This window comes from Bactrocera tryoni, chromosome 2 (assembly GCF_016617805.1).
Source record: "Bactrocera tryoni isolate S06 chromosome 2, CSIRO_BtryS06_freeze2, whole genome shotgun sequence".
NCBI lineage: Eukaryota > Metazoa > Arthropoda > Insecta > Diptera > Tephritidae > Bactrocera > Bactrocera tryoni.
The window spans coordinates 61,114,161-61,139,081 of NC_052500.1; the positions used below are offsets into that span (position 1 = coordinate 61,114,161).

The 24,921-nt window shown below is 36.1% G+C and overlaps 2 protein-coding genes across 4 annotated transcripts; one reads left to right on the forward strand and one right to left on the reverse strand.

The window, feature by feature from the left end:
- Positions 1-1,569: 1,569 nt before the first annotated feature.
- On the reverse strand, positions 1,570-11,515 carry LOC120769349 (dynein assembly factor 1, axonemal homolog). The gene is made up of 6 exons (XM_040096312.1): positions 11,226-11,515; positions 10,784-11,154; positions 10,596-10,694; positions 10,440-10,504; positions 9,729-9,814; positions 1,570-6,931 (listed from the first exon to the last, which is right to left on the reverse strand). The coding sequence occupies exons 1-6, from the start codon at positions 11,419-11,421 to the stop codon at positions 2,505-2,507; spliced, it is 5,244 nt and encodes a 1,747-aa protein (XP_039952246.1). The 5' UTR covers positions 11,422-11,515; the 3' UTR covers positions 1,570-2,504.
- Positions 11,516-14,045: 2,530 nt separating this feature from the next.
- Positions 14,046-24,913, forward strand: LOC120767218. 3 transcript variants are annotated; one of them, XM_040093031.1, is made up of 12 exons: positions 14,046-14,370; positions 14,454-14,708; positions 15,533-16,885; positions 16,948-17,439; positions 17,573-17,690; positions 17,755-17,890; positions 18,152-18,281; positions 19,327-19,524; positions 19,904-19,972; positions 21,722-22,483; positions 23,308-23,763; positions 24,258-24,913. In XM_040093031.1, the coding sequence occupies exons 2-12, from the start codon at positions 14,615-14,617 to the stop codon at positions 24,713-24,715; spliced, it is 4,266 nt and encodes a 1,421-aa protein (XP_039948965.1). In that variant the 5' UTR covers positions 14,046-14,370; positions 14,454-14,614; the 3' UTR covers positions 24,716-24,913. The 3 variants fall into 3 exon arrangements, with proteins under 3 accessions (XP_039948965.1, XP_039948966.1, XP_039948967.1); XM_040093032.1 differs by having other exon boundaries at positions 19,910-19,972; XM_040093033.1 differs by lacking the exon at positions 19,904-19,972.
- The last annotated feature ends 8 nt before the right edge of the window (positions 24,914-24,921 follow it).

Here is a 24,921-nt window from a genome sequence, read left to right on the forward strand (position 1 = left end):
CAGTCATTCGAGTGGACTGTACACGATGAACCCGCTCCAAAGCGTGGAAAAATGCAAAATTCGATAGACAACGTTATGGCGTCTCAATTTCGAGATGCACATGAAATAACCTTTATTGTCTACCTTGAAAAATGAGCGGCCATCAACAGCAACTATTACATAGCGTTATTGGACTGTTTGAAAGACGAAATAGCCGGAAAAAAAGAAAAAGAAGGTGCAGTTTTACCAAGCAAATGCATTAGTGATAACGATATAAAATTTCATAAATGGGGCTTCGAATTTCTTCCACACCTACCGTATTCTCCAGACCTAGCCGTCAGCAACCATTTCTTGTTCTCACATCTCAAAAGTATGCTCGCCGAGAAGAGACTTTCGTCGAATGAAGAGGTAATCGCCAAAACTAAAGCCTACTTTATTACTAAGGGCAAATCGTTTTACAAAAATGATATTGGAAAGTTGGAGGCTCACTCACCCTTGAAGGGAACTATGTTGAATAAAAAACACGAATTTAGCAAAAAAATATATTTTTTTTTTGTTTTTTTTCTTTCAATTGACCTGCTATACCACATTAACAAAACACCGGCATCGCAAGTCCCCTGATTTGATATACCTACCTACAAAATCTCTATGCTCTATCTTATTCTCGAAATAATAATGTAGATTCCCTTGGAAATAAAATATACGTACAAAAAATTCCCATGTGTAAAGCACAAAATAGAATAATGCCGGACGCATCTAATGTTTTTGCTCTATTTGCTCGTCTCTAAAATCAATGAACCAATCGGAATCGTTTTAAGCAGTACTTTATTTTTTAAAATGGTATTTAAAACAGTATGGAAAGGATTTCCGCCTAACAATTTCTTGTTCATGAAAAATTTGTGAATTTTTTTCGCACCAGAATGGAGAGATTCGTTTATTAACCGCACCACTCAGATGAAAGTGAGCCTCATAGGAGAAGATGATTTTCTTAAAAAAATCGTTATAGTTTTCAAGTATACTATATATTAAAACTGACCGAAACAACACTTAGACATATCTTCCCCATTGGAAAACCCGGTACATCTGTTGTATGATGGGACCAAGCCCGTTTGATTCAATATACATACGTTAAAATTTAAATATTTGATTAAAAATAGCTATGCGCTCTTTTACCAACTTTCTCCACTTAAGAATACACCTCTTACTACCCGCTTTTTTGGCATCACTTCTTTATTGACTACATCACAACGATTACAAAGTTCTCTGCACTAGACGTTTTAAGTGTTATCACCGCCATGTAATAGACACTTGTATTTTTCTATTGAAAACATATATTGCAATACTTGAAGAAATGCTATCGACAAGTATTTGGTGTATGCTAAGGATTAGTTTTATGTAATATACTATAAAAAAAAAACAGAAAGTTCCTGAACACAACTGAAAGTTAATAATGAAAATAAAAAAATGGAATAAATTTGCAATATAAAATATTTGTGTTATTAATATATATTGTTTATTCAATTTCAAACATTTTAAATTTGCTTATCAACAAAATTTAAACAAATACTTAGTTTATGTGAGACGTCACTGCTGGTGAAATTCATCACAAACAAGTAAGAGTATTTTTAGTTAAGCGCGGATCATCTTTGAATGAATTATGGGCCATGACAGAAGTCATGTTTGCTTTTTTGTTTTGAAGAACTTGTTTTTCGAGCTTTATACTCGGACGCACCCACTTGACAACAGACAAAATACAATTAAGTTTACAAAATCTGATACTGTTTACGCTATAGAGCATTAAATATCATTACCTCATCTTACTGTCAGCTGACTACTTTATACCTATAAAGGATTTAGTTTGAATAGCTCTTATGCACGATGCTCATTTGCACTTCAAGTACACTTTGAGTATTACATCTATTTTGAAGTGCGGATAACCTCAAGACCTTTTGTTAGCGCACAAACGGCACGACAAGCTAGCGAAGTGCTTAGGTGTTTCAATTTTAGTCCAGTTCGAACCAGTTTCCCGGCGTTTTGAGCACACAACGAATGCGACAAAAAATTGTTTATTTTCTGATAAGAAATACTGATTCCATTAGCTATGCACGATTACATCGCCTGTTAGCAGGTTTTCAAAACCGGTTTTCACTGGTACACATATATTTTCTAACCGGTTTTCGTATTTTTTATAGACTACCGTTAATAGAACAAGAGTTCAATAGACCAAATTGACTAATTGATAAAGCTGGCTTTGTTTTGATTTTCGAGTGTACACGAGTTCCCCTTTCGACGCTAGTCAAAACAGCAGTAATTACAGATACATAAGTATATGGATGGAAATGAAATGAAATTGCAAAATCATTCAATAATTTGTATACATACTTGTACATATATATTTGGTGAAACCTGGGTACTCATATGGACCATACATACTTGTATATACATACACAGATGACTAATTGGGACTTGAAAAACTTGTGTTTTATAAAAAATATACATAAAATTTGTTTCATATCAATATTTGTTTATGAATTATATGTAATCTCGGCGTTAACCGTTATTTCATTGACCACCTCATCGTCATCGCCAATAACTTCCAGACTGCATTCGATCAATTCGAAATCGCTTTTCTGCGCTGCCTGTATTTGTGCGTCCAGGCTTTCGTTGGTATCATCGTTGAATTGTTTTAGGATTGGTGATTTGAGTAGATTCGCAAGACTGCGTGATTTCTCAAAGTCATTAGCGGCGGATTTCTTGTTAAGTGCTTCAGTTTTGGTTGTTGTATCTGGTTGTTGTTGGTGTGTTGTAATAGCAGCACTGAGTTTTGTGGCTGCTGCCTCTCGCTGTACTTCGCTTGCTGTGCTGTGATCACTGATGTGTTCAGCTAATTTACTAAGGTTTTGAGGTATATCCTTATATTCAACTAAGTCGTCTGGAAAGTTGGTGTCAACTGGCAATTTCTTGTCATCTGCTTGACTCTGTATATGATCCGCGAATTGGTATAAATAATTTGTGATTTCATTTTCAAGATTCTCCAATTTTCTCATATTCTCTTTGGTCATTTCCTCCAAATCGTATAGATCAACATTTTTGGAGTTATCTTCAACGGCAGTATCGGTGTTTTCTTTCGAATTCTCTGTCTTAAGCTCTGTTTTGCTTGACTCTTTATTGAAATCGTTCGCATCTTCTATCTCTTTCATGTTGGACTGCTGCTCCTGCTGAGTTTTTTCTTCAGACTCGTTTATTATATCTTTAGCTTCCGTTTCAGTTTTCGCATCTGCTACGCTTTCTTTCATATCTTTCACCGTTTTCAACTCATTCTTCTGCAGCGCTTCGGTTACGCTTTTTACCATCTCTTCCTCGCCCATTGGCGCATCTAGAAATTCATCTTCTGTCTCGACTACACCAAAATTCAACATTTTCTCATATGCCACAACTCCACGCGCTGTTTCTTGATCAATGCCATATTCCTCGTAATTACTGCCATCGAATTTCAGCACGCTTGCCGCCACATCTCTGAGATTTTCACGTTTCTCGTTTAATGCTGGATTAGCTTTCATGAGCTCCACTTTGGCTTTTAAAGTTTCTTCGTCGATTTCCTGGTATATTGCTAAGGGCTTAGGCTCAGGCTCTGGTTCTGATTCTAACACTTCCTTTACTAATTCTTTACACTCATTTACCGCATTCAACACTTCCACATCTTGTTCATCTGTTATTGGTAATACATTCTCGTAGCCCGTATCCAATTCGTGAAATTTTTCTTCGCCACATTGTTGTTCCACCGCTATACCGCCACGAATTAGATCGAGTGGATTCTTGAAAAGTCCACATTTGTGATCTTCTGGTAGCTTATTTACCAGCTCATTTGTTTGTTTGCTATATAAAACCGCAAATTCAGACTTAGGCTCAGTGTCATGAAACTTGTAGGCCATTTTAGTCATATCTGTTTCATCTAGCATGTCTCTGAAGATACGTGGTATTGGAAATTCGGCGTCCAATTGCTTGATATTCATAAAATTTCCGCTATTCTCTTCATTACTCTCTCCAGTTTGAGCCGAATTGCCATTAAATTCCATAATTTTCATAGTCTGTTTCGAAAGAGTTGGCTTAACTTTGCTTCCGCGGGTCTCTTCTTCTAAACGTCGGGTTTCCTGCTTTTCGTTTTCTTTCTCCTTTGTACGTTGCACCATCTTATGCAGTAGCTCATTCTCTTCCTGTGTAAATGGACCTGCATTTTTTATTTCCTTCACATTACCTTGCTCTACACGTTCCACTATTCTCTGCAATATATTATTTTCATCTTCTGTCAAGTTAAAATCTTCTTTATCCTGCTTGATGATCTGCTTTAGTTCGGTATAGCTGCGTGTGCACTCAACAACAACATCTTCGTTGGGTTTTTCAACTGCTGCCTTTTCAAAGTCCATTTTATCTATAAATTCCTCATCGATGTCATGGAAACCTGTGGATTTCGTTGGTTCCAATGAAAAGAATTGCTCATTTTCCTCTTCTTCTGCAGCCTCACGTGCTGCATCCTCTTTTTCCTTTAACGCATTTGCTTTCTGTATTAACTGCATGGCAGGTATACGTTCGGTGGGTCGATAAGGTAATTTAAAACTTCCAACTCCATTCTCCTCTCTCCGCACCTTCGAGTCCCAAAGACGCGTCGACTCAGTACCATCCTCATTATCGGAATTAGCTGATTCGTAGTAGTCGGAATCTTCGCTATCACTATAATTAAATTTGCTTTCTGGCAAATCTTCTATCTCGCCAGTGTCCTTTTTCACCACAACCAGCTTACCGTCTACTACTTCCAAAGTATCATTGTACTTATCTTTTTGCGCATAAACCCGATCTACTAATTTGCGTACACGCGCATTCTCCCGTTTCTTTTCGACAGCAATTTGTTGATCCAACAATTCACTGGTATCGCCATTAAAATCTCGCAAATTGGGTGATTTTAGAAGGTTCTGTAAACTCTCAGCCTTTTGAGCTTCGGTGGTCGCGTATTTACTTTGAACGGCTGCTCTGTTTTCACACTCTTCGCGTTCTTTCTCAGCCTTATTCTTGCGTGCTATCTCCTGTAGCAGTTCATTGAAGGAGCCCAACACTTCACGTATGCTGCGCACTGGTGGCTTAGGCGACTTTGGTGGATCTGAGTAACTGTATTCTTCATCTGATTCAATTTCACCAAATTCATAGCTCTTCGGCTTGGTTGGTTGTTCTCCGCTTGCCTGCTTCAGTAAAGCCAACTCCTCGAGAAGATCTTGAATTATTTCAGCGCATATTGTATTCGTGTTTTCACTACTGCCACTGTCTCTATATTTTATCTCTTCGCGTATGTCCTTTTCTAACGCTTGTCGATATGCATTGTTAATCTTATACAATTGTTCATTTTCATCTTCTAGTTTTTGTAGTAATTGACGTAGTTCTCTTTCTTCGCGTTCGAAAATTGCGATAAATTTTCCTTGTTGTCTATCAAAGTTTAGGGTTACAACAACATCTTCCTGTTGATTGTCTGCTTCCATGGCATCAGTATTAACTACTAGTGTTGGTAGGTTTGCATGATCACCTGGTACATCACTGTTCAATGCTTCAACCTTAAGAACTGCATTACCCAAAGGAACAACCTTATGGATGCCGCTGGCTTCAGGCGGCACATCGGCACTGCTGCTGCTACTTTCCTCTGTCTCTCTTTCATCAACTGATAATGTTGTTTGGCATTCTGTAGGTACTTCCACTTGAGCCACATGCTCATCCACAAAGGCAATGGCGTTTTCTGACCTGGGTTCCTTGCACAGCATATCCATCTTTGCACTTTGCTCTTCTGAGGCGGCATTGTGTTTTTTATTTTCCTTATCTTTATGATCCTGCACAGAGAAACTGATGCTTTGCGTTTTTCCAACCGACTCTTTGTCTTTTTTCATTTCTACGAAAAATTCATCCATGTGTGTCGAAAGTTCTTCAAAGTCTTCCACTAATTTCTGGTTAACTTCCTCACACTCCTGCTCGTATTTTAATTGTTCAGCTGTTTTGGCTTGTAGGAACGCATTTTCCTCACTTAATAAACAGATTTTATCTATGTTTTTCACATGGCTGTAACAATCTTGCTGCTGTTGCTGATCTTCTACCTCCATCTGCAAACTTTTTTCAGTTACAATTTCTTCTTCCTCTTCTGTATCCATCATTTCCAAATACTCATCCACCTCTATTTGTAGTTTGATGCGTTTCTTGGGCGAGGGTGTTGAGAGATCATTCATTGTTATTTTAGAAATTGCATCCACCGTCGCATTGTACTCGTCTTTTCCAGCGTCATCGGAATCGGAGAGATTTTGCACTTGTGCCATGCGCCTATTAAGATTTCCAGTTTTCTGCACAACCGCTGGTAATATCTCGTTGTCTAGCAGACGTTCAATTAGCCCGCTTGTAATTTCGGAAGAGTTGGTTTCATCAGTGTCGTCATGCTCTGCTACTTCTTCAATAAATACACGCTTCTGAGCAACACTTGTTTCTTTTCTATCATCCCCAGTTATTGCAACTTTCTCTCCCAACGAATCCGTACAAATATTTAATACATTTCCCAAATTACCATCTTTTGTTACTTCTAAAACTTGAGATTTTGTAATGGAAGAATCGTTCATAATTTTGGTTTCTTCTTTATCTAGATTTGAACGCAACTCCAGCGATTTGGAGTCCGCTGAAATATTAGCATTTGAGTCTGTAGTACTTAGTACCGATGTTGATGAGCTAACATTCATGTCGGAGGAAGCTGTTTCCGATTTGCTATCTTCATTCACTACCTCTTCCCATATACCCAATTCCATATTTATTCCAGCATCCACTTCAGCCTGCCGATGTCGCTTCACTACCATAGAATCTTCATCGGAATCGGATGAATTGAAAAGTGCATCTTGTTGATCTGGTGGCTTATGTCTGTTTCGCATGCGAATTGTGGCTGTGAAGTAAACGTATTAGACGAAAGATTAGTGCTACCTTTTTAAATATCTAAAATATATTTTTATAGTTTTTTGATATTTGGAATAGGTTATTTGTAGGGATATGTTTGGAAAACAAAGTCGAAACTCGGTTCTACAAAACTTTTACGAAAGGTACATTATTACAGGACTGATTTTTTCCGCCGCGACGGTACTTCGTAGCGTGCGCGCACCAACTAGATTCGGTAGAGAGCGTTCCTAGCTCACGAGCGGAGGGTCAGTTGTCTCCGAGCACCTGGAGAGTCAGGACAAACATTTTCGCGCGACGTGTTTCTGTGAGTGGTGCAAGCCAAAAATGCAGCGTTCGTTGGAGCAAAGGTACGCGATTAAATCCTGTGTAAAACTCAATAAATCTGCGACAGAGACGTTTAATATGATCAGTCCGGATGGCACACGCCGGCGTCTCCTCGCCCCAAAAAAGGGAAGAATGAGCAAATCCAAAGTAAAATCGATGCTCATTGTCTTTTTTGACATCAAAGGCATCGTCTTCCATGAATTTGTTCCTCTTGGAGAAACCGTCAACGCCAAGTTTTACGTGGAAGTCCTCAAGAGACTCAAACGAAGGGTCAATCGGGTCCGACAAGACATCGCAGCCGCTTGGAAGTTGCACCACGACAACGCTCCTGCTCACACTGCCTTTCTTGTGAGTAGCTACCTAACCAAGGCTGGCATCCAAACGATTCCGCAGCCACTCTACAGCCCAGATGTGCCTTTGCCTGTAAAGGCCGATGAAAAGCAAGCATTTTGAGACGACAGAGGGGATCTAGGCAGCATGCACCTCGGCTCTCAAGGCTGCTTCCAATACTCGGTCGAAATAAATGCTTAGAAGAGTCAGTAATTCGAGCAACCATGAATTGGTTTCGCACCACGTTTACTTCAATGTATAATGCGTATACTCAAAGACGTCGCACAGTGCGCACCGAATACGGTATGGCAACTGCAGACCAGAGTATCGAAAAAAATGCAAATGAGGCAACCGCCAATACGCGCAATAATTGTACCTGTGCCCATCCTCTTTATGCAAGAATTTGAGAAAGGACCTTCGTTTGCGGGCTAACAAAATCCAACTACTTCAAGAATTAAAGCCATCAAGCGCGTTGCACGTTCGATGAATGGAACCAAAGCAATACGGCCTCCGATCCCGATTTTTGCAGGAAAATTTTGTTCTGCGACGAAGCTCACTTTTGATTGAATGGGTACGTTAGCAAACATAATTGTCGAGTTGGATTGTTGGTTATTCAGAAGCCATTTTGAGACGTGAGATACCAATGAGGTACGCAATAGAGAGACGATTAAGACTTTTACGTGCCAACCATCCAACACCACATGCATAGAGCCAACGAAAAAATCAACTAATTATAGGAAACTTTTAATTAGCAAATTATCTTCGGTCGTGGACCTGCAGCGTGGACTCCAAAGTCGTGTGACTTCACACCGCTGGACTATTTTTGTAAAGTCGATGGTCCGCGGACATAATCTCAAAACAACTGACGCCTTGCAAGAAAATATTCGGCGCATTATTGCTGACGTACGGTCCCAATTGCTGCTAAAAGTGGTCTACAACTGGGCCACTAGGCTAGAATATATTCGAGCCAGTCACGACAGTCACTTGTATTTGTATTTTGCCAATGGATGTCGTTGCTGTCGTATATCTCCAGTGCTACCAATCACATTGCGTCATACCATATAGTGTTGGAAAGGAGAGATTTTAAGCTTCATTAAAAATTAAATTCGGGCAAGTTGAAGTTATAGCTCTTCGAAAATGAGTGAAAATAATGAAGAAATTCGCTATAATTTGAGATTTTTGTATAAAAAAGGGAAGTTCGTGTAGCACAACAAAGCCATCAAAAAAGGCTAGCTACAAATGCTCGATATTTGGGTACCACATGAATTGTCTGTGACAAATTTAATAGACCGATCTACCATCTGCGATTCTTTGCTGAAACGAAGTGAAATCGAACCATTTCCGAAGCGAATGGTAAAAGGAGACGAAAAGTGGATCAAATACGACAATAATGTGCGAAAAAGATCATGGTCCAAGCGTGGTGAAGCTCAACAAATGGTCGCAAATCCAGGATTGACGCTTCGAAAGGTTATGTTGAGTGTTTGGTGGAATTGGAAGGAAATAATCCACTATGAGCTGCTCCAGCCTGGTCGAACGATTGATTCTAAATTTTACTCTCAACAACTTAAGAGATTGAAGCAAGCAATCGAAAGAAACGGCCAGAACTGATCAACAGAAAGGGCTTCGTCTTCCATCAGGACAACGTTAGACGACACACATCTTTGATATTTCGGCAAAAACTGGGAGAGCTTGGCTGGGAAGTTTTGACGCATCCACCATATAGCCCTGAGTTTGCACCATCGGACTACCATTTGTTTTGGTCAATGCAGAACTCGCTTAATGGAGTAAAGTTCGTGAAAATTACTTGTTACAGTTTTTTGCCGAGAAATCAGAAAAGTTTTACACTGATGGAATAATGTCTCCAGCGCAAAATGGCAAAAAGTATTCGACCAAAATATCACATATTTGGTTCATTAAATTACATATAAAAAAAATAAGTTCAAGTTTGATTAGGAACACGAAAAGACTTTTTCGACTATCCAATAGTTGGAAAACTTAGAGTTTGAAACCGAATACTTATGGATGAAACAATTTTTTAATTGCTAAGAATAAACTTCTCTACATATATGAGTATCTCGAATGTTCATCAAACAACTTAACCTAAACAATTTCGTATAAACAACTAAGCTTACCGTTAACGCTGTCACGTATCTTTTTACGTTCCATACGATTCCAACGTTCATTTTCTTTGCGTTCACCTTCGTAACCACCAATTTTCCTACAAAGGTTGAACACAAAATTAATGTTTTATGAATATTATTTGTAAACATATTGGGTTGTCAAAAACGTCTTGCGGTATTTTTTATTGATGTTTTTTTTTTTTTATTGAAATTGAAATTAATTTTTGATGACTCATGCCCAGCTCTTGACCTTGCTACGGCTGCTACTATGCCGGTCTCTTTCGACCAATTCAGCGATTTTATCGCAATTTTCGACGACAGGCTTTCCGGAGCGTGGTGCATCTTCGACCACCTCTACACCAGAACGAAAACGTTGAAACCATCGTTGTGCGGTGGAAATGGAAACTGTATCGGGTCCATAAACTGCACAAATTTTATTAGCGGCTTGAGATGCATTTTTGCCTTTATCGTAGTAGTACTGTAAAAGATGCCTTTCTCTTTATTTTGCTCCATGTTTGCGACGCTATAACTTACGAACGACTTAAAAGGAATGACAGTCAATCAAACACGTGTTAGCGCGTGAAATGAGCTTTCCAAAAAAGTATAGCATGACCCGATGCGACGAATAAAACTAGAACTACGCGCTTTCAGCGCCAACTAGCGAAAGTACCGCAAGACTTTTTTGACAACCCATTATTTAAGACAAAGGTAGGTTTAACCCACCAAGCTTCTGCACATGCGCGGTCTTTCGGAAACACTGGACGACTGTCGAGGTAAGTCAGTTCTTTCTAAAAACAAAAAAAAAAACAAAATCAAGTAGACAAATTTGAATGAAAAATGGTGAAATGAAAAGTTTACGCCTCAATTGCGGATACTTACACATTCCAATATTAGTGTCTTGCGGTACTGTGGTAATTTAGATACTACTGGATTACCTTGTAGCACCAACACGCGCAATTGCGGCATTTTTGCGAAAATCTATGGTACATTAAGATTGGTTTGAAATAATTTAATAAAAATAAAATATACCAATTCTATATTTTTACAGATTCATATTTTCTACTCACCTTCACCACCAAAATATCATCAATACGATTATTCGATAAGTCCAACACTGAAAGTGTCTTACAATTTTCCAAATCCTTAAGACCATCGAAGTCTTTTAAATAATTCGAGGACAAATTTAGCGTACTCAACACTGGCAATACATCGAAGCCACAATTCTCGATTTTTCGTATATGATTCGATGCCAAATTGAGCGTATCTAGCTCGGGGCAGTTTTCCAAATTCTCAATACGCTTTATCAAATTACTTTGTAAAAATAGGCACTTGAGTTGTTTTTGATTATCCAGTCCTTGTATTTCGGATATGGCATTGCTTTCCAACCAAAGGCATTTGAGGCCGGTGTATTCCTCCAAGCACTCAATGCAATCGATGCCTGTGAACCAAATAATTATATAATCATACATACATACCTATTACTGCGGGTTCACTAGTTTTAAAGCTCACCTTGGTAGTGCAGATAAAGCACATCATTAAGCGCCGGCGTCTGATAGAGTTTATCCTTTTTGCAGAGCTCTTTTAGGCGTTTCTTAGTAATACGTGTCAAGCCAGTGATCTCCCTTTGTTCGGTCCTGTTGTTATTGCTGTTGTATAATTGGGCTCCTGTATCACCTCTATCACCGCCAACGTAATAGCGCTCCATAAGTGTTGTTTTAAGTAGTGACGGTTTCAGAACTCTTACGTCTTTTTGATTATCTCGTTTTAAGAGTTTCTTTAGTTTTAATATTTTCGTTATTTCCCTTTAATTTTTTTCTGTTTTATATTAAAATATTTCAAATATTTTTCGTTTCTGACATAATAAAAATTACACCTTGAATTTCTATTCAAATACATCCACAATATTGAAAAGTGAGTGGGAATATTGATTACACAAAGTTGTTGTTGGCAACAGTTGCGCGGCACAGAACCAAAGAGTTACTCACCATATTATTATTTAAATATGGTGTGGTGGTTGTTGTTTTTAGTAATACGGGCTGCATTCAACAACATACATACCTATGAAAGAACATACAATTGAATTGAGGATCTTCCGTATGCTTTGATAAAGATCTATAGGATCCCATACATTTCGAAGTGACAATTGCAAAAATTCAAGATGTATACCCACTCCCAAACCGGTTAACGGCCGTTTCATGAATGTCTGGTTTGCAGTTATCTGTCAGTTGAGTTCTGCCTAACTTAACTAAAGTTCTTTCTTGCGATAAAGAACCGTTTTTTTTAATGCCAATACTGGTTAATGTAGCGAAAACTCCTTCTTTCGGTCAAGAAGCTTTTTTTTAACCAGAACTTAACTACTAACCAGAAATTGGGGAATACCACCACATCCAAACTTGTCTAGAACTACTTTTTAACCAGAAATTAAGAAAAAAAAACCTTATTATGCAGGGTGTCCCAAAAGTAAGGTATTTAAATTTGCCAACATTTAATTAAATTGACTACTCCGACGATTTGGGTTTTACTTTACTTTATTACATAAATGACGGCAAATTTAAATTTTGTATTAATTTTGGGACACCTTTTACTTAATTCCAATTTTGCGTTAATTTTGGCACACCCTTTACAAATCTCACAAGCCTCTAACCAAAGTGAATGCGGACGAGTCCGTTCGGGAAGTGTCGACAGTGTGAAACTGTGTAAAATCAGGTTATAATTCACTCCCCATATAAAGATTACACTGGTCAACACTGTGTTTGTCAGACGAACTTTGTGAAGTTTTTGATTTATGTTGGTATACCCTCATTAATAATTCAATCACATCTAGTTTTTTGTGACAGCTACATATTAATTTGAGACCTTACATTTAATAAATGCTTTCATATGACTGACTAACTTACACGAAATTGTTGTAATGACCTCGACAACTTTTGAATCTCAGCGCCGCAACTTCACGTCTTTAGTTGAACAGTGCTATTTAGATTATTTTGGTTTTCTAGTTAAGAATCACAATAAATACTGAGTTCCACATAAATGTTGTGTAACGTGTGTGAGGCTGCTAATAGAAGGATCTAAATAAAAACCCAGACATAAGCCATTTGCTGTACTAATGATTTGGACTGAACCAAAAGATCATGTAAGTGATTGTTATTCTCGTATGACCCAAACCAAAGGCATTGCAACCAACTCCAAATATACGAGTACTACTCAGTATCCAAAATTGTCTTCGGCTAACAGACCCATACATACTACCGAACTGCCTATGCCAAAGCCTCCAAATCGATTTGTATATCTGAAAGAGAAACTCCCCAAACTTAGAGAGGAAAAAATTAAAGAGAGAATAATTGTAGGTCCACAAATACGTCATCTGATAAAGAATGAGCGCATCGAAGAAAAACTAAATGATTACAAAAATCTCACTTGGAAATGTTTTGTGAACGTTGACCAAAATTTTCTAGTAAACCATAAATCGGAAAATTGCAGAGACTAAATCATTTGGAATTCTTTCTGGCAAATTTGGGTGTTGTGAGTGACACACATCGGGATATTTCCTTAATGGAGAAGCGTTATCAAGGGAACCCGATTCCTCAATCGATGACGATGGAATAGATGTTCCATTGCCCGACTGTGATAAGATTCGAATATGGGATATGGTTGGATGAAAGCATGTCCGACCCCACACCCCCCCTTTTGTGGATTGGGTAGAGCCCACTTAGATTCCAATCATCGGACATGCTTTCATCCGACCATATAACCGTGAAATAAGCCTCATTAATAGCACATATAAAGTCTTATCGAGGGTAGTATATGAAAGGCAGTGGGCATCAGCTGCCAGCAATCTGATTGGACCTTTTCATTGTGGCTTTAAGCCTGGCTTTAAGCCCATTAAAATTGGAAGAGAATATACTATTAGAAAAATTTCAAAGTTTTAGGTAAAAGAGATCTACAATTATCGTGTTATTCCTTTTTTATATAATCTCCAAATGTCTAAAAAAATTAACAAAAATTAGAAATACGTAGGTCAAAACCTTCAAAGTTCGAATATGCAAATTGATATTCTTGCAAAATATTAGTACAAATACTACAAGCTATTGAAAACCCAAAAAAAAGTACCACAAACGTTAAAAAAAATAATGAATTTTTGTACGAATACTTTTTCACTCACTTAATTTATGAAAACTATTCTGATGTCTACTTGCAACCCTTAAGCTAAATGCAACATTGTAAGCGAACAGCTGTTTTCATAAAGTGACAGCTGTCAGCGAAACAACAATTAAAAGAAACAAACAAAACGAAAGCATAAAATAGAAACAACCTTTTATTAATACTACAAAGAAGTAAGAATGCTAAACTAGTTAAACATAATTAATATCATTATTCTACAATTAAAAAATGTGCAGATAATTTTGTGTGTAAAACGCCAAAAAGGGAAAAATGTATAAGAAATGTGAATAAGACAATCGAAATGTAATGTTTTTGTGGTCATTACCAAAGTTTTCCTGTTGTTGTATACGTAATTCTTCCATGGCCATTGATATAGCCATCTACGTTTTATCTTTCCTACGATAAATATATGTGATTGTATTATTCTATGTTTTAATAATTAACGCGGAGGTGCGGTTGCGGCAGAAGAAGTGTAATAACAATTCGAAAATAGGTAAATATCATAATATATATATACATATTTACATATATGCAATTCTGCTTAATAATAACGTGCCATTTTCTTCAAAATTTAAGGCGAACAAAGAACCGCGACGCCAGCGGTATTAGTAATTAATGCTACATATTTGCTGTTAAGTGATTTGGCAACTTGTTGGTGTTAAAACTTATTTCGCATAATTGAACAACGAACCTCATGGTTTAAGGCTTTAACGCATTACTTATGCCCCAAAAAAGAAATGATGGATCCCCAAAAAATAACTGAACTGGCAAATTTACTGCGTAAAAACGGGGATAAAATATTGAATTCTGAGTTTTCGCTGAAACTATCAGGTATGCAATTTACTTATTTAAAATACGTAATGTAAAGCTGTTGTCTTTTTTACAAGCATGATTCATTTCATTTAGTCTTCTAAATATAATATAAATTTTAACAAATGTTAATTTTCCAATGTTTTGCTTTTTATTTACTTTCTTAATTGTTTCGTCTGTTGATTGTTTTGATTTATTTTGAGCGCCACAATTTGACAGTTTATTTTTAGATAAACATATCTTTAGTCCTCTTCATTTTGTATATTTTTTACGAGCACATTCATACATACATACAGCATACAGTTACAAAGTTAAATTCAAATCGGTGTTCTGCAAAATGTTATTATGATATATAAAAGCAAGCATTGCGACTCAATTACATATAGTTAGATATACTATTTCATAAATAATTTTTCGAGTTTAAATTGAAAGACCGCCATTGTAGATTTTGAATATATGCGTTTTTTCAACAAAAATAACCATATAAACTAAATATTTTTGGTTTTGACCTAGTTAAAGTGAATATACTCTTTTTTTTAGTCATATTTTACGACATTTACGTTAACTGAAATTAACACCCATTTAATTGTGGTACTGTGTCGCAATTCGCCTTCAGAAAATTTTATTACATACATACATGTATGTATGTATGTAAGTGCTGATTAGGATTTTGCTTTTTCTATTGTCTCCTGCGCCATTATACTTGTGCTGAAAATAGAGCAAGCTCAAAAAGAGCACATCAACTCAGTCGTTATCAGTTACAATTGCTTCTGTAACCTATCATGCAATGCCTTAATGATTTCTAATAATGTATAAATACTTACATATGTGTGCAATATTTACAGGTTCACTGCTACGCGCGCTAAATGACTCATTTACGCTAATAACAGATGGCGCTGCCGAAATCGGTGCTTCGCCGCAGACCTTCCAAGTCGCCAAGACGGTCAATTCAAGATCGCCTGTGTTCATTGATTTACAGCTTATTTATGATTTTGTACAAAAGACACCGTTACTCTGTATCATACACTATCCTACAGATGAATACTTTGATGGCACAATTGATATCAGTAAGTTTCGTGCGTTGCGACATCTCGAAGTGCAGAAGACAAATGTACGACAAGTGGTCGGTATACAACGATTACGTGCGCAACTGCAACAGCTTATTTGTGTCAAGAGTCTTACGGGTGTCGAAGACGTTATAACCAAGTGCGGTGGCGACAACTCGAATGGCTTTGTGTGGAATGAGTTGAAAATTGCCGATTTTAGTTACAATAATTTGCAACGCGTTGATAGCGCTTTGGAATTCGCACAATTCTTGCAACATCTCAATTTGCGTCATAATAAATTGCGCAGCGTAGAGGCCGTCAAGTGGTTGCCGCATTTAAAAACTTTGGATCTAAGCTACAATTGTTTACAATGTGTGCCGCAATTTCATTTAGAAGCCTACAAGCGGCTGCAATCCTTGAATATGAGTAATAATTTTGTTGAGGATTTAATGGGTATTGCAAAATTGGAAGCACTCACCGATTTAGATCTATCTGACAATTGTTTGCTCGATCACTCGTGTTTATTACCACTCAGCGCACTTATTACGTTAAACTATCTAAATTTGTACGGCAATCCATTGTGTTGTCATCCCAAACATCGACTGGCCACAGCACAATTTCTACACAAAAATACCGCAACTGTGAAATTCCTATTGGACTTGGAACCGCTTTCGAAGAGTGAAAAAGCGGTGACTGGCAGCCAACAACTGCGTCATGTAGGTGCGCTCAATCGCTATGCGCAAAGATCATCTTCCACTTCCATTAACAGCAGCCGTGTGCCATCCTCAACACACACACCTTCATCCAGTGTGGGTTCTTTGAGTTCCTTCAAATTCAATGCTAGTTCTACAGGCACACTGGATAGTGTTAAAGCAGCTAATGGTACGAATGGCACGCGAAAGTCATCTTCAAAAACGCGTACGGTCGATATCATTGAAGATGAAGGCGCACCTGCGCAAACAACTGACGAACGCGATGAGGCTGTGTTAGCCGAAAAATTAAAACCCGTCAAGGTAACACTGCAAAAAGCAAACATATCAGCGCCAGACACGCAACACTTGGAAGCAAAGAAACAAATTGAAAACCTACGTGAAAAGTATGGCGTCAATTGGTTGCAATCCGGCAATGCGGAAATGATACAAAGCGCCTTAGGTATTTCAATATCTATGAAAATTATGTAAATAAGTTGAAATTAATAAAACTTTATATTGTAGGCATGGAAACTAAAAGTAATACAACAACAGCAAATTCTTGTAGACAACAGCTTGATGACTTTCTGGGTGAACTTTCTGAATCAGCACTTGCTTCATCACGCGCCAAGCCTCAATCACAATATGATACTAGTGAAACGCTTGACAGCTCACTGCATTCATCAACACCGCTTTATGATAGCCATTTAGGTGGTGAAGTGCCAAAACTGGAAGTGCTCGCCTCGCCAATCAAAGCAAATGGCCCCAATGACAATATTGATGCAACTATGTACCAAAGTATGAATAGCACTAACTCGTTTACAAACGAAAATCATACACTTTATAGGTCGGTAAATGATTCCGATAACACATTAATGCAAACGGCTGAAGACTCTTTGAGCTCCGCTTTGGAACAGGCAAATATGAGCGATGATGCAGAGACTGAGGTGGAGATTGATGATGAACCGCCACATTTGAAGAATGTCTATTCAAATTCTGCAGTTGAAGAGCCTGATGGTATGAGTTATGTTAAAAACAATTTTCACTTCTAAATTAAAAATATTTTTAATATTTTAATTGTATACACAATAATTTTTTAAAGAAATAATTTTCTTTATTAAAAAAAAAATATTTTTCCTATTCTTTTCAGTCTCCGAGCCTGAGGACGATGAAGTAACATATATAGTTTACACTATGCCACGCAATGAGGCTGTATTTCTAACCATATCAGAAAACTATTTGCGCGTACGTGATACATTAACGCAAAAGTAACTTTTTACAATATTTTTATTAATATTTATATGAATTAAAAATGTTGCATTTGTATTTCAGAACCATAACCAAGTGGAGTCTGAAAATTTTAGAATCCTGTGATCGCATAAAATCAAACACGATACGTATAAATTTTGATACAATTAAAGCGGATAAAAAGGAACGTATCTACACCGTTGAGGATGGATTATGTCAGGTAAGGACCAGTGTTGCAAATAATACTTTAAAGAATAACAGATTTAAATTTTTTTATTTCAAAATCCCAAAAATCTAAGTTAAAAATAATTTTCAAATTTGATTTCAAAAATATTTTTTTATTTATTACTCCAATTTTTAAACTAAAAATGGTCTATGAATTTTTTGTTTTGATTTTCCTTAAAATTCAAATAATTTGATATGAATATATTTGTAGTAAATCAATTTTACTAAAATAACTTGCTCCCTTTAACCTCTGCAGGAACTGGAACGCAAATTACGCGACATACTCTCTCAGCGTGATCTCACCGAAATGAATCAAACCGTCTACCGTTGTGTAAATTGTACTTGTCAATTCGCAGTGGAAACTAAATATAAGCCGCAGAACCAGGGTGAGTTGGCTTAAAAACGAAATGCTGAAGTGTACATATACATATATCCTACGTGCATGTACTTGTGGGGTATATGTTATTTTCCAAGTTGATTTATTTTAATGCACCCTAAAGTGTCAGTTTTTGGCCTAAAAATATTCGTTGAAAAGCTAAACAGGGTATATTAAATTTGTCACCAAGTTTGTAACACCCAGATAGAAATGTCGAAAACTCTATAAAATATACTTATGTATAAATAAATAATCAGCTTGACGAGCTAATTTCATTTAGCTTTGACCATTTGTCAGTCTTATATATGCGAACTAGTCCCTCAGTTTTTGAGATATCTTTTCTCTCCCGAAGATTCTCACTTGTCGAAACCGCCAATATCGAACCACATAAAATCTGCTATACAAACTGATCAATTGGAATCAAGTGCTTGTATGAAAATTTTTTTCATTTGACAAAATATCTTATTTATCTGCAGAGCAAATAAATTTAATGTACTGTGTTTATTCAGTACACCATGTCGTATAAGCAACACTGAATATAAATCGCCTGCATGAATGCTCACGTTTAAACGAATGTTTTTATGAAAGCAAATCAAACCTTTCTTGTAGAGGGAAAGAATTTGGTAATAGAATATCACTTTTCCAAGATTCAAGATTCATTTTATTAATGCAAAATTTCAAAAAATTCCATGTTATATACAATGAAATTCCTCATAATCGGACACCCATCGTCGCAGAATAAAAATTAAGAAAAAAAACGGGAACTACAAAATGTACAAACTTTTTTTTCCATATTTTATCAAATCTCGTCCGTTTACTAGAAATAATTTGAACGAAAAATGATCTCTAAAGTGTTCGTGTACGGTCATTGGAACGTTTTTATTAATTAATTTGTCCGGTTATGAGAGGTGTTCGGTTATAAGGATTTTCCGTACGGATGGATCCTTTTTTTGGGCAAACACTGAAACTAATAGGGGTCGTTGGGAAATAAGGGACACCTTAATGTAAATACAAGTATGTATAAAGTATATTATACAAATTTTCTCCTCATATAGCAATTCATTGTCCCGACTGCAAAAGCAGCTTTGTTGCTGAAATACATGACATCCCCAAGCCGCCACTTGAAGCAGCTGCCGAGAAACTATCGCCCGCAGCTATTGTCGAGGAAACACCAATCTACGCGAATACACCGCCGAAAGTAGCCAGCAAGGCCACAGCAAATATTGATGTTGCCAATGATACAAATAGTATTGGTAAGTCCATAACGTGTGTATTACTTTACTGAATTTTTTTTTTATTTTGGTGCTAGCTATTTTTATTTTATAACAAATTTTTGTTTTTTTCCGAAACCGATAAAAAAATTAACTATTTGGTGCATTGTGTTTTCCAAATGTACATATGTATGTATGTTTGTAACTGTTTGTTAACATATGTTAATTTAATTATATTTTAGTAATATATACAAATGCAATAATAATTTTATTTCTTTTCTTCATTTGCATGCCCTACTACGATGCAAACAAACCAAAAAAATATCCACTCAACTAACAAACAATTATCTTGTGTACTGTTTTTGAATCACAATTTTATCAAATTATTAAACTACAACATATATAAACTGCATTGATAATGTTAAAGGATCCAACAGGCTTACTGCAATTAACACATCCAAGTATAGGAATCCACTACAGGGGCTGAAAAGTTAATATCATTTTTATTTGAACTGTTAAAACAGCATTTATTAGCAAAAGCAGCATTGATTTCTCAAAATTTTTGCAAATGTTAGTTTTAAAAACGTGTTTGATGTTAAAAAAATGATTCGATTTCCCTAATCAATGCTACTTCAATTATTTTCATATATTTCTACTTGCATTTTCAAACCCTGCGCCCAACCTGCAGTGTATGTTAATTAATGCTTTTAGAAACCGGCAAAGTTATCGAAATATTGCTTTGGAATACTCGCAACCGCCTTATAGTAAGGAATTTTCACTGTAGGTTTGTACATTAGGGTTGCAAATAATGCAATTTTGTAATTCCGAAACTCTTAATTAAATTAATGAATTTAAATTTTAATTTCAATCCCAAATACCGAATTGAAAAATGAAAAGAATATTGATCCCAAGCATCGGATTTAAAAATTTGAAATTTTTATTATAATTTTTAATTCCAAAGAGTGGAATAAAATATAAAATAATTAAAATCAAATACCGGAATGAAAAAATGTAATCTAAGAAATCGGATTAAAAATCAAAAATAAATTTTAAATCAAAAATAAATATAATTCATTCATCCCAAGTACCGAAATTTAATACAAATGTAAACTCAAAAATCGGAAAATATTTTTTAAAATTTATTTAAATTGGCAAAAAAAAAAATTTTTTTTATTTTAATTTCCAAATACCCGATCAAAAAATTGTATCGCCAGCTTATAATTAAAAATAAAAAAAGTTTTTAGAATTCAAATTTTTCGTCTTTTCCCATGTCGTGTTGTACCATTTTGGTTATCTTTTGAGAATTAGGCTTATTTTTAATTGCATATCAACATAGTTTAACTATTTTTGTCATATTTATATTTAATTACTTTTAATTATCAGTAATTTACATCTATCCTCCTTTATCCCTTTTCATTCCAATTTTTTTTTTGAAAAAAATTATAATTAATGCATATTTTTTCTGTTTTTAATCTAAGATATTTGATTGAAAAAATATTTTCTTAAATTAATTTTAAAATATTTTTAGTTTTTGTTTCAAGGAGTTTGTGGTTAAAAATTAAAAATATTTATTAATAAAAAATTAAAACTTATATTTATAATTCCAAAAACTTCCTCAAATTAATTTTAAAATATTTTCAGTTTTTATTCCAAGAAAAATAAAACTTTTAATTTTTAACCTCAATAAAAAGTAATGAAATATTAAAAAACTAAAAACTGAAATTTATTTTAAATTGAGAAAACATTTTTAAATTGGAGTAAAAATTTAAAATTGGAATAATTTTAAATAATTTCTATACTTAATCCCAAAATTAAAATTTAATTTTTAATTCCAAATTTTTTAATAAAAGAAATCGCAACCCTGATGTTTGTATATTTTACCAATGTGTAGCAAATATTTGTAGTATAAAATATAAATTTAAAATAGAATAAACTTAAAGTAGCATTAATTTGGGTCTCAGTTTAAGTTCCCAAAATATTTAACAATTTCTAGCAAGCGCATACTAATAAAAACCAAAAAACAATAAACCATTTCAAGCGCACAAAAATAACCCCAGTAACTTAAGCCACGTAACAGCTTGGGTGCAGGGTATCGCATACATCATTACATAATGCAATATGCTTGCATTTTACTATATAAATTTGATTATATGAAAATCAACATTTAAAAATGAACCTTTCTATTTTCACACCCACTCCTTCAACAACTCTATTAAACCACATCCAACAAAATGTAAAGGCTCCGCTAATTCACTTAACGAGTCCTCGTCCTGCTCGAAAATTACCAACTCACAAAACTCCTTTGATTCTAATCAATCGGTTGTGGGCAGCTCCAATACAGAACGTCAACAGGAGTTCACCGGCGAAAGTAGCGATGTCGATATAATTTCCAACCCAAGTCAATCTAGTATCGAGGTTTTGGATCAACACATCGGCCGTAAGGAGTCCGAGGAGCGACGCCTAGCTCAACATATGTCAGCGCTGGAGGAGAACTATGACCTCAGTTATACGCAAAGTTTTATTGAACGCGAATTTGGTAATGCCGCTATAGCGGCTGTGCTAGAAAATCAAATAGTTGAAGCTAAACAAAGAAAAATCACAACAACTACTCCACCAGCGAAAGCTGCTATAAATGCTGAGCCATTAACGATGAACAGCAACAATCCTGCTCCGCAAACTGTTGCTCCCGCGCTGGCTAATGCGGCACATGTCCAGCTCATCGAAAGCAGTTCATCCGGTTCGGTTACGGATAGTGTGTGTACCGCTTATGAACAACAACAACAGCAGGAACTTTTGCAAAAGACATCCTCCTCTGATGAGTTACTCTCCAAGAGTGCGGAACAGGCGATTCTTAGAAATCTGCTAGCAGCGGAAAGTTTTTCCTCACACTCACCAGAGCCAATAATAACACAAACGAAATCTGCAAATGGTTCTACTAATGGACAAAGCACGCAGGGCATAAAAAAGGAAGAAAGCAACAAAGTATCATCCATGTTTGGTGGTGAGTGCAATTGCTGTTCCTTAAATGCGCCTGAATAGTGAGACTACTTGATTTAGGCCTGCCTGTCCATCCGCGATATCAAACAGAAACCCCACAATACTTTTTTATATTAAAACTTTTATATTTTTTTTTAAGAACGGAACTTTAGAACTGTTAACCAAGAAGTGTTCTTCTAATTCGAGCTGGAACTAGAAGTAAAGACGATAGAAGGAAATATATAGAAAAACAAATATACCAAATTTAGAGTTTATCGAGGTTCAAGAACGTAAAATAAACAAAAAAGGTTATTTTGATCGAACAGTGAGTATGACGGTATATGCTATAATAGTTCGATATCGGCTGTTCCAACAAATAAGCCCATTCTGTAGAAGAAAAGAACTTGAATAAAATTGCATATTCATATCTTAAAATTGGAAGGAATTGTCGCGTTTATATAGACAGACAGACGGACATGACTATATCGACTCAGCTGCGCTCAGGAATCGCCATACCAACGGAGAAAATGAAAATTATTTGCGAGCCGAATATTGTCGATTATGTTATTAATGTTTATAAGAGCATTTAAATTATTTGAAGGTCGACTACGGATATTTAAATTTGGGATACTTGTTATGAGTTTGTGATTGGTCTCACAGTTTTCTATCAAACATGTACCTTCCATTTTGAGGTTAACACGAACTTCTTGAAAACCTCTTAAAATACATAAATAATAATACCTAAAAAATATTTCCAATTCTAAAACTTCCAGTGCGCATTTAGTTCACAGTAACAGTCAAGCCCATTTAGATAGATAAAGCATCTAATATTTTTTATTTCTTCCACAGCTCTTGTACAAACCACCAACAGTCTAATGTCTAGCTCCAGGAAATCAAATTCGCAAGCTGACCAAAAGTGCGAGCCCTACAAATTCAATTATACAGATTTCAATGATGTGGATCACCGCCTCAAACTGTACTTCTATCAGACAAAATTCGACGAGAACGAACAGTTCAAATGGTTGGCACGCGGACGCATATATAATGACAATACAAAAACACTCTGCGCAGGCATAGTGGTGATGTCCACCTGCAAGTGCTATCTAATGGAGGCGTTTGGGCCCGAAAATGAAGATGTTGCCAAGTGGTTGCGCCTACTGGTGAGCGTCACGGCAGATCGGCTGGAATGCATACAGTTGTTGCCCTGGAAACTTGGATTGGCCTTTACATTACGCGATTGGGGCAATTTTCAACTTTTACTACAGGACATCCTGCGCACCGATAGTTTGTTGCTATACTTTGCGAGTAAGTATAAATAAAAAACAAGACTCAGCGTTAACCTCGGTTGTACCGAAGCTATAATACACTTCACAGATGCATTTTTATAAAAGTTTTGTTCACCTAACTTAACTAATCGAGATTGATATAGGGTTGTATATATGTATACGTATAAATTATCAGGATGACGATACGAGTTGAAATCCGTATGGCTGTCGGTCTGTCTATCCATCCGTCCGTGTAAGCTGTAACTTGAGTAAAAACTGTGACATCTTGTTAAAAAGTAAGGCGGAGTTCGCCATATTTTAGACCCAGTGCTTATAGTTGAATTTATACCGAAAATATCAGTCAATGTGTGAGATACATAATTGAAATTCAGGGAGATTCCTTTCCTGATAATAGTATGTCCGTATGCTGAAAAAGGGTTGAACCGGGTCAATACTCCTCTTAGCTCCCATACACCTCATATAAAGATTTTCAGACTTCCGGGTGAGTTAATAATTTTTGTATATTTTGTTTAGATAACTCGCTACCGTCACTGTGTGAACTGAAATATCAACCAACCGCCCTGCTAATGAAACGCATCAACAATGCTGTCAACGATGAACAACTGAAAATGTGCGCATTACTTAATGCCTGCACAGTGACTTGTGGTCAAGCAAAGCGTAACTTGAGTACATGTACTCTTTTAACTACAGACACGCATCTGTGCATCAGCTCAAGTAAATTTGATTGGCTTACTACCTCAGATGCAGACGCTGAAGTGGAGATTTGCATGAAGCAATTAATGTCAAATCTCGTCGAAGTGGAGCAAATTGATGCTAATACCTTTCTAATTAATTACCTAGACGAAACTCAAGATCTGAGTGAAATATGGCAGTGCACTTTTGAGACACAGGAGAATGCCGACAGTTGCTTAAATGCCATTGCACAATCATGGGAGAAACTGTTCGGCGTGTCGCTCTTAAATACGACGTAAAAAACAGTAGCTTTCTAATGCAATTTTAAGCAAATCTATGTATCTATATGTATAGTAAAATATTGTGTTTTTTTTACTAATTCAGGATTAATGAATGTATGGTGCAGCGTAAGCTAAATTATTGACAAGGGTGTTAAACAACTAAATCCAATTGATATAGTTGTAGCCATATGTAAAGTAGGTAAATATATAACAAAAACAAAAGA